We start from the raw sequence: 14595 nt of genomic DNA, 5'->3' as shown, positions 1-14595 counted from the left end.
GGGACCTGCCAAACACTTTTAAACCATCAGATCTCATGAGAACTCACTATCACAAAAACAGCCCCATGATCCAGTCACTTCCCACCAGGTCCCTCCCTTGACACATGGAGATTGCAATTCAAAGTGAGATTTGGATGGGGACACAGAGCCAAACCACATCGTTCCACCCCTGGCCCCTCCCAAATCTCATATCCTTCTCGCATTTCAAAACACAATCATACCTTCCCAGCAGTCCCCCAAAGTTTTAACTCATTCCAGCATAAACTCAGAAGTCCAAGCCCAAAGTCTTACCTGAGACAAGGCAAGTTCCTTTCACCTGTAAGCCTGTAGAATCAAAAACAAGTTAGTTACTTCCAAGATGCCATGGGGGTACAGGCATCGGGTAAATGTTCCCATTCCAAGTGGGAGAAATTGACCAAAACAAAGGGGCTGCAGGCCCCATTCAAGTCCAAAACCCAGCAGGGCAGCCATTAAATCTTAAATTTCTCCTCTTATCTGATGTCTCACATCCAGGACATGGTGATGTAAGGGTCAGGGAGCTCCCAAGGCCTTGGGCAGCTCCACTGCTCTGGCTCTGCTGGGTACAGCCCCAATGGCTGCTTTCTGGGCTGGGGTTGAGTGCCTGTAGCTTTTCTGGGTATACAGTGCAAGCTGTCAGTGGATCTACCATTCTGGGGTCTGGAGGACAGTGGCCCTCATGGCTTCACTAGGCAGCGCCCCAGTTGGGACTCTGTGTGGGAGCAACCACCCCACATTTCCCTTTTGCACTGCCCTAACAGAGATTCTCTGTGAGGGCTCTGCCTCTGCAGCAGACTTCTGCCTGGATATCCAGACATTTCCATACATCTTCTGAAATCTAGGTGGAGGTTCCCAAACCTCAACTCTTGTCTTCTGCACACATGCAGGTCCAACACCATATGGAAGCCGCCATTGCTTGGGGTTTGCACCGTCTGAAGCAGCAGCCCAAATTGTACCTTGGACCCTTTTAGTCATGGCTGGAGCTAGAGCGGCTGGAATGCAGGGCGCCATGTCCTGAGGCTGCACAAGAGTTGGGCAGGGTACCGTGGCCTGGCCCATCAAACTACTTTTTTCTCTCTGGGCCTATGATGAGAGGGGCTGCTGTGAAGATCTCTCACATGCCCTGGAGGCATGTTCTCCACCATCTTGGCTCCTCGTTACTTACAAGCACATTTCTGCAGCCAGCTTGAATTTCTCCCCAGAAAATGGGTTTTTCTTTTCTACTGCATGGTCATGCTGCAATTTTTTTGGACTTCTGTGTTCTGCTTGTCTTTTAAACATAAGTGTCAATTTCATATCATTTCTTTGTGAACACTTACATGACTGTATGCTTTCAGAAGAAGCCAGGTCACATCTTGAACGCTTTGCTGCTTAGAAATTTCTTTTGCCAGATACCCTAAGTCATCTCTTTCAAGTTCAAAGTTCCACAGATCTCGAGGGCAGGAGCAAAATGCCTCCAGTCTCTTTGCTAAAGCAAGAGTGGCCTTTGCTCCAGTTCCCAGTAAATTCTTCATCTCTACCTGAGACATTCTCAGCCAGAACTTCACCATCCATATCACTGTCAGCATTTGGTCAAAACCATTCAACAAATCTCTAGGAAGTTCCAAACTTTCTCACACCTTTCTGTCTTCTTCTGAGCCCTCCAGATTGTCCCAACTTCTGTCCATTACCCAGTCCCAAAGTTGCTTCCACATTTTTAGATATATTTATAGCAGTGCCCCACTCTACCGGTACCAATTTTCTATATTAGTCCATTGTCACACTGCTATAAAGAACTACCTGAGACTGCTTGATTTATAAAGGAAGGGGATTTAATTGACTCACAATTCTGCGTGGCTGGAAGCCCTCAGGAAACTTAGAATCATGGCAGAAGGCAAAGGGGAAGCAAGGCACATCTTACTTAGTGGCAGGAGAGGGAGTGGAGGGAGCTGCCAAACACTTTTAAATCTTCAGATCTCGTGAGAACTCAATGTCATAAGGACAGCATGGGGGAAGCCACCCCCATGAGCCAATCACCTCCCCCAGATTCTTCCCGTGACACATGGGATTACAAGTTGAGATGAGACTTGGGTGGGGACACAGCCAAACCATATCATACCCCCACCACATTCTGTCACCTCTCAACCCCATTCTGTCACCCCCTTACCCCATCCTATTACCCCCTCCTGCTTCTGCCACACCCACCCTGTCAGCCTCTCCCCTGTTGTGTCACCCACACCTCATCCTGTCACTCCCCGCCTTGGTTCTGTCACCCTCACCCCATCCTGTCTCCCTCACCCACCCTGTCACCCCACCCTATCACCCTCACCCCATTCTGGCACCCCCACCTATCCTGTCACCCACCCATCCTCTCTCCCTCACCCCATCCACTCTCCCAACTCCTGTCCTGCCACCCCCATGCCATTGTCCCGTCCTGACCCTATCCTCTCTCTCCCCCACCCCATCCTCTCTCCCCCATCCCATCCTCTCTCCCCCACCCCTTCCTCTCACCCCCCACCCATTCTCTCTCCCCCACCCCATCCTCTCCTCTCTCCCCCATCCCATTTTCACCCCCACCCCATCCTCTTACCCCACCCCTGTCCTTCCACCCCATGCCATCCTCTCACCCCATCCCATCCTTTCTCTCCAACCCCATCCTGTCACCCCACTCCATCCTCTCACCCCCACCCCGTCCTTCCACCCCCACCCCATCCTCTCTCACCCCCACCCCTTCCTGTCACCCCCACCCCATCCTCTCACCCCCACACAGTCCTCTCACCCCTACCCCATCCTTTCTTCCCCACACCATCCTCTCACCCCCACCCCTGACCTGCCACCCCCATGCCATCCTCTTTCCCCTACCCCTCCCAGGCCCACCACCCAAAACCCTGCCTGGAAGCTTCTTGCAGGAGCCAGTCTGGGCTTAGCTTTTGTTATATTTTGTGTCTGTTGTCTCCACATCCTCCCAGCAAACCTCGAGGATGGGCATGAGCCATGATTACAGACTGGACAGTGGGATCCTAGACTCTAGTCACTCCCTCAGGGTCTGGCAGCTCCCACACACAGGGCGGGGTTCCAGCCTGACAGCAGAGGCTGTGCTGTGAGATGACCTGGCAGTGACCGTGTGTGGAAAAGGTGCTTGTGTCTGACTTTGAGGCTGGGTGCTGCCCTGGAAGGGCTGACACTGAATTCAGATCATGTTGGCTTGTGGAGGGTGCTGCGCTGAAATTTGTCTCCTGGGGCTTCGGTTTGACTTAGCTCTGCATGGCCCCCAAGGCCAATTTCCTAAGTATCTGATGGACCGGAATCCAGGCAGATTTACTCATGAGCAGCATGAGGGCAACTCCATGCAGAGTAACCCACATTCTGATTCATGGTTTAAGAAATTTAGAGGGTCACAGTGTCACTCAGCATAGCCTGTCTAATAACAGAGGTTGTGCAATTATGTTTAGATTTCTAGGTTGGAAGAATCCCTTAGGAAGTCAGTGCTGCAGATAGAACAGCTGCAAAGGTAAGCCCCCCCAACCCCCCATGAGTGCAGTGGAGGCAGCCACCGCCACGTGCATTGGTCTGGCTCTCCAAGATGAAGAAAGAAAGATGACCTCAGATGCAGAGGGAAGAGCTCGTTGATTTACCAGAAACTTTTCTCAGAGCAAAAATGCTGTGGGAAAACCGAAGGGAAGAAGGGAGACAAAAAAGAAAAAGTGAAAAAGACACGAATAGTTCTCCTTGGGGCAGCTGCCCCAGTGATTCCTGAGTGTGGGAGGGGTCTGGGAGAACAGCAGGCGCCCTTGGCCTCTCCAGAGTGACCCAGCATAGGCAGGGTGGCCCTGCGGCCAGGGACTGCGGGACTCCACCTGCAGCCTGGCGGCCTGCTTTCTGCCAGGAGTTGTAGCCGTTTGTGGAAGGTACATATATGTGGCAAGTTCTGTGTCTAAAGGCATTGCTGTGAATGGGTGATGCATCTTAGGGAGAAACGTCTAGAGTTGCTAGGATTAACCAAAATGGGGACTTAAAGCATTACATTTCAGTATCTGGAAAATCCAGCCATTTGAAAGCCTCCTTTCTTGTACATTTTAGCTCACCTGTGCCTTTGCCATATTGCCTCTGCGCTGAATGCACTTTTACTGCAGTCAGTGTTTCTGGAATTTGGAATCAATAACAGCCAGAGTTCAGTTACCACAGTAATACACAGATGCTGCGCATTTTACACTCGGCGATGCCTTACATTTTATGAGATATGTTGAATGGTCACAAGTGCCTGTCTGGTGGCTGCACACTAACGTGAAGGTCGAGGAGTCAGGAGCCCTGTCTGCCTCCCATTGGCCGTGTGTGTAGGAGTGGGTGAGCCTCCAGCGTGTGTGTAGGTGCCCGCCTCCCTGCTGTGTCAGGCAGCTGAGCATGGCATGGCCTCACTGGGGCCATGGGGCCTGAGGGAAGCTGGGGATGCCAGTCATACTGGCTGGTGGCCCTGCTCCTGACATGAGGTTCTGATGGCCTCTGGTGAAAAGGGCTTCTTTCCCCTGTCGTTGTTTTGGGTTCTAAGAGTTACCACAGGCTTGTCTTGTGAAGGGTGTGTTCCAGGTGTCAGCAAGGAAACTCCAGGCCAAATCCAGCTCGCAGTGTATTCTCTCCTCCTTCCTTTCCTTCGCTTTTTTTTTTTTTTTTTTTTTTGAGACAGGGTCTTCCTTTGTCACCCAGGCTGGAGTGCAGTGGTGTAATCTCAGCTCACGCCTCAACCTCCCAAGGCTCAGGTGATTCTGCTGCCTCTGCCTCCCAAGTAGCTGGGACCACAGGCATGCACCACCACACCCAGCTAATTTTTTTTATTTTTTGGGGAGATGGGGTCTCACTATGTTACCCAGGCTGGTCTTGGACTCCTGAGCTCAAGTGATCCTCCCACCTCAGCATCCCAAAGTGCTGCAGTGGCCGACGTGAGCCACTGCACCTGGCCACAGCGTATTTTCATGTAGCCTCCAAACTGAGCATGGCTTTTACATTTTTAGAAGATTGTAAATGCATTGCAACAGAGACTTTATGTGGACAGCAAAGCCTCCTACATTTACTAGCTAGCCCCATTTGCAAATTCCTCCTTTAAAGCATCACAAGAGGAAAGGCAGATACTTAAAATGCATCAAAGGGACCGGGCGCGGCGGCTCACGCCAGTAATCCCAGCACTTTGGGAGGCCAAGGTGGGTGGATCATCTGAGGTCAGGAGTTCGAGACCAGCCTGACCAACATGGAGAAACCCCATCTCTACTAAAAAAATACACAATTAGCCAAGTGTGGTGGTGCATATCTGTAATCCCAGCTACTCAGGAGGCTGAGGCAGGAGAATCTCTTGAACTCGGGAGGCAGAGGTTGCAGTGAGCCAAGATCATGCCATTGCACTCCAGCCTGGGTAACAAGAGCAAAACTCTGTCTCTCAAAAAAAAAAAAAATGCATCAAAGTGTGGAATTATTTTCATGTTTTTCCTTCTTGGTGTATAATTTTCTTTCATTCTGTGGATTCGTGTTTTGCATCAATTCTGTAAAATTCCTGCCCATTATCTTTTCAAGTACCCTCTGTATCCCCGGCCACGGCCTGCAGCTCCCTGCCCTCCACATCAGCCTCTGCTGTGATCTCCGTTGTCTTAGGCCACCTGGTCACATGCTGGTTGCTTCTTCCAGCTCCCTGATTTTTAAGTTAAGCCAGTGAACCCCACTGAGAGTTTGTTTTTGAGACAGAGTCTCACTCTGTCACCCAGGCTGGAGTGCAGTGGCACAATCTCAGCTCACTGCAAGCTCCGCCTCCCGGTCCAAGCAATTCTCCTGCCTCAGCCTCTGGAGTAGCTGGGACTACAGGTGCCCACCACCATGCTCGGCTAATTTTTGTATTTTTAGTAGAGACAGGGCTTCACCATGTTGACCAGGCTGGTCTTGAACTCCTGACCTCAGGTGATGCACCCACCTGGGCCTCCCAAAGTGCTGGGATTACAGGAGTGAGCCACCGCCCCCGGCCCCATTGAGTTTTTGTTCTGTCCATTACAGTTAACATTTCTAGAACGTCCCTGCTCATTTCACCATTTGGAAAATAATCTTTGCTCGTTGTTGCATCTTCGTCTTTTATGTCGTCATCTCACAGGCAGCCTTTTTGTTTTCCTTACCTGATACCCTCAGGAATCCAAATCTGCCTTCTTTTCTTCCACTCTTGCTGGAGGAGGTGTGTTTCTGCTGATCTCTGGTGAGGCTGCACAGGTCGGTCCCACTCCCTACATACCTGGTATCGCCTGCATTTTCCTCCAGAGAGGATTCCTGTGTGCTCTGCAAGCCCAGCTGACCCGCCCAGACCACTGCCCCTGACCCCGTCTTGCCCAGCCTCACTCTGGTGGCGTTCATGCTACCCACTTTTGTTGTCATCGTTGTTTTTGTCATCGTCCTCTTGCTCCCATGAAACAAAGTGCATTTTAGAGTGGTTTGGAAGCAGGAGCAAGTGCCCTGCAGAGGAGCCAGGCCACAGCCCTGCCAGACACAGAAGGTCAGGTACTTCCACCCACCACAGTCAGCCACGCAACAGCCAGTGTTTACTGAGCACCAGGTGCATTCTCAGCGCTGTTCTGGGGTCTGGCAATTCGGAGTAAGCCAAGCGAGCCAAGTGCCTCTCCTCTGGGAGCTTCTGTGTTGGGGGAGAAGAGGCAGAAAGTGAATTTATATGTCAGGCTGGGACACAGGCTGTCAGGATAAGTGACTCTGGGTGAGGAGGTTGAGGGGCAGTGCCAGGGTGGGCTCTAGCAGGTGACTGCACAGCGGAGGTCCGAGTGGTTGAGCTGTTGCACAACTGCCTGTTCCTAGCTAGCTTGGTCCCAAACTGAAATTGCTGAGGGCAGACTGTTCGCATCTCAAAACCCGGCCAGCATAGACGGGCACTCGGTGCCAGGAGACAGCCCCACCCTCATCTGCAGTCATGCACCTCAGTGTGTCCACAGAAACTGTGTGTTTGCGGAAACAGACACACTCCCCCAGTCTTACACGTGCGTCGCAGCAGTCCACCAGGCCCCGTGAGGCAGAGAGGACCCAGGTGCAGCAGCCTTCTGTGGCCGGGAGTCATGGGACACAGCAGGCGATCTCTGCTACTGGCCGTCATGGAGATCAGTCCAGGGTTGCTAGACTGGAAAACGTGACCAAGTAACTTGTCCATATTTCTCTTGCTGGCCTGTTTTTCTTTCTTGTCTTTTTTCTTTCCCTTTCCTTTCCCCTTCCTTTTCCTTTTTTGAGATGAGTTCTTGCTCTGTCGCCTAAGCAGGAGTGCAGTAGTACAATCACAGCTCACTGCAGCCTCCAACTCCTGGGCTCAAGCAGTCCTTGCACCCCAGCCTCCCAGAGTGTGGGGATGACGGACAGGAGGCACCATGGCTGGCCTCTTAGTGGCCTTTCAAAGCTGGTGCGTTAGTGGCTGCTGTTGTCAGGTGTTCATTTCACAGCTTTAACACCATCGGTGGCCGTGTGCTGAGTGACAGTTGTAGTTGCAAGAGCCAGTGATGTAAATGGCAGTGAGTGTTGAGTTCACTTGGCTTCCGCGCTGGGGAGGAGCAGGGCCGTGGGACTCACAGGACCCTTTAGGAACCGCTGAATTCCTGTGAAATGCCCTTTGCAAACCCAGTAAGAACATTTCACTGATTCAGAGCCTTCTTACACTTTCAGTTGGAATGACCTGGGGGAGCATCAGTTTTTATGGTTTAATTCAGTACCTTTTCTCCATCTATTTAGTATGAGATCATCACAACAAACAGCTTTCAGCACAATAAAAAGTTCAGTTTCAAGTAAGTAAAATCATGCCAGAAAGAGAACAAAATAGAGATGCATGTTGCTGAATCACACTGTGTGCACTGACGTTGGCATTTTTATCATCACTCTTCCAGCAAAGCCATACGGATGCCTACTGCCACCTCACTCATCAACCCCCGACAGGTGTGTGGGTCGCTCGCAGAAATCACAGGGCCCGCAGGTCTTTCCACTTCTGCACCTCCCTTCCAATCCCAACCCCATCCCCTCTCCAAGCCCCCAGGTTTTGCTAGTCCAGACAATTGACTGGACATCAACTCATTTTGGTACTTATTTCATATTCCTGTGAGGCTCAGGTCCCAAACTAAGTGTGTGATCCAGGCTGGCCAATCAGAGCACTCCATCCCTGCAGCCACAGTGATTGGTCTGGGAATAATCATGTGACCCAGTGTTCTGTGTGCCCCCGCCCCCCCACTAAACTGGGGATCCAGTGCCCGGCAGCTGACAGCCCTGCCCTAACAGGAAATTAAGGGGCTGACCTGGTGCCTTTCATGGAATCCTTCTTTCACCTGGTGGATGGCCTGAACCCATTACCCAACCCATGGCTGGGGGTTCTTCACACAGGAAACGTTCGTACTGGCAGATGCCCTGTGGCTTGTATCTGCCCCGTCTCCAGGCTATGCCTGCTGGGCCATCACTCTGGCAAAGGGAGCCCAACCTCATATTCCCTCCAGCATCCCAGGGAAAACCCGGCCTGGGGTAGCTCCTGGCTCTTCAGATGCAAGGCACAAATTCAGTCCAACCCTGTGAAAGGAAACACATGCAGATGTATTACTTACAGGTCCTGGATCCGGAGAGTGCCATGCGTGGGGAGGACAGTGCTCTGTCCACAGGTAGCAAGAGGCAGGAAAGAAGGGTCAGGCAGAGAGGGGGCCCCGTGGGCCAGCACCTTTATTGAGGCTCAGGGCAGCATCCAGGCAAGGTTCTTGTGGGGAGTTTTAATTGGTGGGTTTAGAGCAGGCAGGCACGAGCTCCACGGGTCCCACTGTGACTGAGGGCATCACTGTGGCACATCTGCACGGTCCATGCAGGGTGAGGGGTCAGCGGGGCCAGCCAAGTGGGTTTTGTCCACCCTCCCACAGGGAGGCGGCCACTGGGAGGCAAGTGTCCGGATGGACCACACTGAGGCAGTGGGAGCTGGTGGAGAACTGGAAACTGTTGAAGGTGACTGAGCCCTGCCTCTGGTATGAGAAAGTTAAACCTGTCTTCAAAATGGTTGCTGAGGCCACCTAAAATTAGAAAAATTCACTCCAGCCAGGCTGGACTAATGGGAGTCATCCATGGGACTCTTGCTGGAGCTGTTGGAAAAGAATGAGCCTCTTTCTGCAGAGATCACGAGCCATAAGGATGGCAGGGCTAGGAGGGGGCCAATGCAAAATGAATGCAATGTTTTCCTGTCTCCCTTTGGCAAATGAAGGAACTAGTGTGTAGTGAGAATGCATGATGTGGTATGTGTGGCCAGGCAGCGATTGATAACAGAAGTCAGTTCGGGATCCCACTCTCAGGACATCCTAGTCTAGCAGGCTCCAGGCAGGCGTTGGCAGAGAGAAGAGAAGGGGTGGTCTGGAGGGAGAAGCCAAGTGTGCAAGAGAGGCAAGAGAGGCGTGTCAGGGAGAGCCCAGCCAGGGCGGGTTGGCCAGCGACCTCTGTGTCCTGGAGAGGCTACATCCCGGTACAGACGGCGGGTGGCCCTAAAGAGGGAGGGAAATGGCAGTGATCAGATGCCTAAGTGGCTAAACTCTGGCTGCAGCACAAAGCTAGAGGAAGATTTAGACATTTATGCATGGTCTCGTCTTGTGTGTATTTCAACTGATGTTATGGTAAGTCCTGGGCTCACTCAAAGCCTTTCACTGTGTGTTTAACAGACTGGAGTCAATGGAAGTTGATCTCTCTCCTTCTCCGATTAGAAAAGTAAGTGCCTCTCTCCTGCCGAGTTCCTCATTTCCCATATACCAGACATGTGGCATTTCCCATTTTCCTCCGTACTGAAAAATATAACTGCTCATGCAACAGTAGACAGACTTTGCACAGCGCCCCTGCATCAATGTGCTAGCTCCTGCATCATGTGCTGGCCCCGTGGGTGAGAGGGGTGGGCTGTGGCTGTAAGCTGGGTCATGAGAACACTCCTGTTCTGCCTGAATGGCCGGGACTGCAGTTGCATCTGGAGAAACAAAAGCAAATGCAGATGGAGTGTGGCAGGGTCCCACGCAGGTCCTGTGTTGTTCCCGTGCCGGTCCCATGTTCGTCCTGTGTTGACCCTGTGTTGGTCCTATGTTGGTCCTGTGTTGATCTTTTGTTCGTCCTGTGTTGACCCTGTGTTGGTCCTGTGTTGTTCCCGTGCAGGTCCCATGTTGGTCCTGCGTTGACCCTGTGTTGGTCCTATGTTGGTCCCATGTTGACCTTGTGTTGGTCCCGTGTTGGTCTTGTGTTGACCCTGTGTTGGTCCCGTGTTGACCTTGTGTTGGTCCCGCGTTGACCCTGTGTTGGTCCCATGTTGGTCTTGTGTTGATCCCGTGTTGGTCCCGTGTTGACCTTGTGTTGGTCCCGTGTTGGTCTTGTGTTGACCCTGTGTTGGTCCCGTGTTGACCTTGTGTTGGTCCCATGTTGGTCTTGTGTTGATCCTGTGTTGGTCCTGTGTTGACCCTATGTTGGTCCCGTGTTGACCTTGTGTTGGTCCTGTGTTGGTCTTGTGTTGAGCCCATGTTGGTCCCATGTTGACCCTGTGTTGGTCTTGTGTTGGTCCTGTGTTGATCCTGTGTTGGTCCTGTGTTGACCCTGTGTTGGTCCCATGTTGACCCTGTGTTGGTCCCGTGTTGGTCTTGTGTTGGTCCCGTGTTGGTCCTGTGTTGATCCTGTGTTGGTCCTATGTAGGTCCTATGTTGACATTGTGTTGGTCCCATGTTGGTCTTGTGTTGACCCTGTGTTGGTCCCATGTTGGTTCTGGGTTGATCCTGCGTTGATCCTCTGCTGGTCCCATGTTGGTCCCGTGCTGGTCCCTCTTGGTCCCTGTTGGTGTCAAAGAGAAATGGCAGCAAAGCTGGTGGCCCTGTGCTTTACCTGCCTTCAGTTGCTGTCTCATGAAGTGCCAAACAGTGCCAAAGAAGACAACAGTAAACTTTGTCAGCCCAGGAAAAGAAATGGATCAGAAAAGCTAAGGATTCTGGGAAACAGGAAGCACCAACTTCAAGCTGGAGAGAAGCAAGACCAGAGGAAACCTTCCCGGAACTCAGGGTGACTCCAGGCCCCGCTCTCCCGTCGTCTGCCTGGGTCGGCCGAGCTCAGCGCCAGGTGCACAGCGGCCACACACCAGGTGGCTCGGAAACAGGAGAGAGGAGGCAGTTTGGGAAGGACTCAGTACAGAGTGAACTGCACCCCATGGGAGGGATCAGGACTTAAGAAGCATGTGGGGCGCCAAGGAGCAAAGGCAGCAAACCGAGTGGGCTCTGGCAGCGGCGAATGCCCGTGTTCCATGGTGCCAGTGATTGGCTTGTTGGATTTATGTGTTGCTTCGTGTTGTGCGACACAGTGTGGCTCATTGGCAAGCACTGTTCCGAGCCTTTATAGATACGAACTCTGTCGTCCTGGCAGCCCTGTGACATGAGTCATCCCACCCAGAGCCAGATGATGGAGGAACCTGGAGTCAGGATGAGAAGGCAGAACTGGATTCCGTGGGGAATGAAGAGCCACCACAGCTTCGGGGAAAGAGAAACGCCAGTTCCTTGGCAGTTGGGTCAGGCACACGCGTCCTCTCCCTGCCCAGCTCACCTCCTCCATCCTCATGGCCACACCCATACCCACTGGCAACACTGGAGCCTGCTTCCAGAGGGACACACTGCCTCGTGGGTGCCCGTGTCCCGAGGCAGCTGGCCCACACCGAGCACCCCACCTGCCCCCTCAGGCCCTGCTGGAAGCTCTTAGGGAACCCTCCCCCGGGTCCCTGTAGGTCCCTACCACCTGCCTTGGCTCCCCCAAGGCTGGACACCTGCTTCCAGCTGTCCTTTGGTGCACTAGGACCTTGTTACCTGGATGAACTCACAGCCTCCAAGTCCCCACAGCTTAAGGAGGAAGAACTTGGTACTGTCAGGTCAGCTTTCTACCTTTCCTTAGGATCTGAGTAATTGACGAGAATAGAGAATACTCAAGACTGGCAGGCAGCAGGCATGTCGGGCTCACGCCTGTAAGCTCAGCACTTTGGGAGGCCAAGACAGGTGGATCACTTGAGCCCAGGAGTTTAAGACCAACCTGGGCAACATAGTGAGACCCTATCTCTAAAAGAAAGAAAAGACTGGCAGGCTAAATTGATTGACATTTCACTGGGTGCTACTGTTGGAAATTATTGCTGAGGAACCAGAATGTAATGAATCAAAGTTCCTAAGTGAGGGGCAAAGACCAGACATGGGCACACATTTTCTTTTTTTTTTTTTTGGGGGGGGGGCGGGTTTTTGTGTTTTTTGTTTGTTTGTTTGTTTGTTTTTGAGACAGAGTCTCACTCTATTGCCCAGGCTGGAGTGCAGTGGTGAGATCTCGGCTCACTACAACCTCCGCCTCCCGGGTTTAAGTAATTATCCTGCCTCAGCCTCCTGAGTAGCTGGGACTACAGGTGCACACCACCATGCCCAGCTAAGTTTTGTATTTTTAGTAGATACAGGGTTTCACCATATCGGTCAGGCTGGTCTCAAACTCCTGACTTTGTGATCCGCCCACCTCAGCCTCCCAAAGTGCTGGGATTACAGGCATGAGCCACCGCGCCCGACCGGCACACATATTCTGTAAAGGGCCAGATAGTAAAACATCTGGACTTTGCAGACCAGACAATCTATCACAGCTACTCAACTCTGTCATGGAATTGCAAAAGCAACCACAGAAAGTACGGAAGCTAATGGCATGACCATGACTGTGTTCTAATAAAACTTCATTAACAAAAACAGGCTGCGGGCCAGTTTGCCAACCCCTGTGCCACACCAGAATGCAAATTTCAAGGAAAGTGTCTAAAACCAGTTTTTTACCTCCTGAAATGCCTTGTCACCCTGGAGTGGATGTGTGTAGCAGTTCCTTTGGAAAGAGCTCGCATCCTCCCTGCCCCACATGATTGCGTAGAGTGAGAGGTGCTCCTGGTAACCCTCAGCCCGAGCAGAGGTTCTGGGGACACCACCTGTTGCCTGTGCAGACTGAGGTCTTCTCTGGCCTGCGGAGAGCAGTGTGCAGGCCTCTTGAGGTGAACCTCCCACACACTTCAGGGCTGCATAGGAAAGAGCGTTATCGGGGGTGCTCTTGCTGGGGTTCCTGCCCCAAAGGCTCGTCAGAGGGAGGGCCACAGTGCAAGTGTCTGTCATTAGGTGGACCTGGAGAAGCAAAGCCAGTGCCATCCCATGAGAGCGCCTGGGACGCAGCTGGGCCTGCCCAGAGGGCCTTGGTTCTTTTCCTTCCTCCGCCACCCTTGCCGCTCCAGGCCTGGTGACCTCAGGCTGCTGGCACTGGGGAGGAGGAGAAGCAGAGCCTAAGGCCCCCACCCTCCTGGACAAGGTACCTGAGAAGGCGAGGGAGAGTCTGCTTTCACACGGAGATGGAAGTGTTGACTACGGTGTGGGGCTTGGCTGGATAATTTCTAAGATAAGTCTGTTCACCTTAAATGAGCACGGGATTTTCTATTATGTAAAATTAACCAGGGTTAACGTATCTTTTTGAAAAGGTAAAATAATGACTCACAAATAAAAAATGAATGCCATTCACATACTTCCTTCAACTTACGAATTGGCCAGTCACAGTAGCTCACGCCTGTAATCCTAACACTTTGGGAACTGAGTCAGGCAGATCCCTTGAGCCCAAGAGTTTGAGACCAGCCTAGGTAACATGACAAGAGTCCATCTCTACAAAAAAATTAGCTGGGCATGGTGGTGCACACCTGTAGTCCCAGCTACTGAGAAGCTGAGGTGGGAGGATCACCACTAGGAGGCTGAGGCTGCAGTGAGCTGTGACTACAGCCCCAGTGCACTCCAGTCTGGACGACAGAGTGAAACCCTGTCTCAAAAAAAAAAAAGTTTTGAGTTAATGAGGGAAACCAGCTGATATAGTTTAGGTATTTGTCCCTGCCGGCATCTCATGTTGAATTATAATCCTCAGTGCTGGAGGTGGGGCCTGGTAGCAGATGTTTGGGTCATGGGGGCAGATCCCTGATGGCTGGTACTGTCTTTGCCGTGGTGGGCGAATTCTCATGAGATCTGGCTGGTTAAAAGCACGTGGCACTGTCCCCCAGTTTCTTGCCCGCTTGCCCTGCAATGCGCCTGCTCCCCTTTGGCCTCCCGTCCTGATTGTAGCCTCCCGAGGCCTCCCCAGAAGCGGCTGCTGCCCTACTTCCTGTATAGCCCTCAGAACCATGAGCCAGTTAAACCTCTTTTCTTTATGAATTACACAATTTCTGGTATTTATCGCAGTGCAAGGATGGCCTTATACACCACCAGTTAAATGTGAAAACTGGTTTAAAGGAGAATCCAAAGAGCAAATATGTGTGTAGGCAGCCAGGAATGCAGATGTGAACACACCAATGGGTACACAGCCCCTCCCACATGGCAGGAACCAGTGTCTTGCCCAGCCAAGTCTGCCACGGCCCATGGACAAGAAAGATTTGCACCACTCTCTTCTGTAACTCACAGCTATCAGACAGCACCAGGACGGGGAAAGACACGAGCACTCGAATCTCTGTGGAGATTTTCTCTAAACGGAGCAGCAAATGGAACGTAGTTCAAAGGGGCGGTGATGTCAAGGGGATTCTTAGGATGA

The 14595-nt window shown here is 52.1% G+C and overlaps 1 protein-coding gene across 5 annotated transcripts in view; it reads left to right on the top strand.

Moving 5' to 3' along the window:
- The window catches only part of RNF212 (ring finger protein 212), a 57645-nt gene that overhangs the window by 22498 nt on the left and 20552 nt on the right, over positions 1-14595 (top strand). For 4 of the 5 annotated variants that reach the window (XM_033213413.1, XM_033213410.1, XM_033213412.1 and 1 more), the window contains 4 exons: positions 3450-3508; positions 7744-7796; positions 7896-7944; positions 9684-9729. In XM_033213413.1, the coding sequence (XP_033069304.1) occupies positions 3450-3508; positions 7744-7796; positions 7896-7944; positions 9684-9729 (207 nt within the window). The remainder of the gene's footprint in view (positions 1-3449; positions 3509-7743; positions 7797-7895; positions 7945-9683; positions 9730-14595) is intronic. The other variant, XM_033213411.1, reaches the window with a different exon arrangement.

The sequence above is a fragment of the Trachypithecus francoisi genome, unplaced genomic scaffold, assembly GCF_009764315.1.
Source record: "Trachypithecus francoisi isolate TF-2019V2 unplaced genomic scaffold, Tfra_2.0 Lachesis_group1, whole genome shotgun sequence".
NCBI lineage: Eukaryota > Metazoa > Chordata > Mammalia > Primates > Cercopithecidae > Trachypithecus > Trachypithecus francoisi.
Note: the sequence above shows the minus strand (reverse complement) of the source record. Positions and strands in the feature narration are given on the sequence as shown.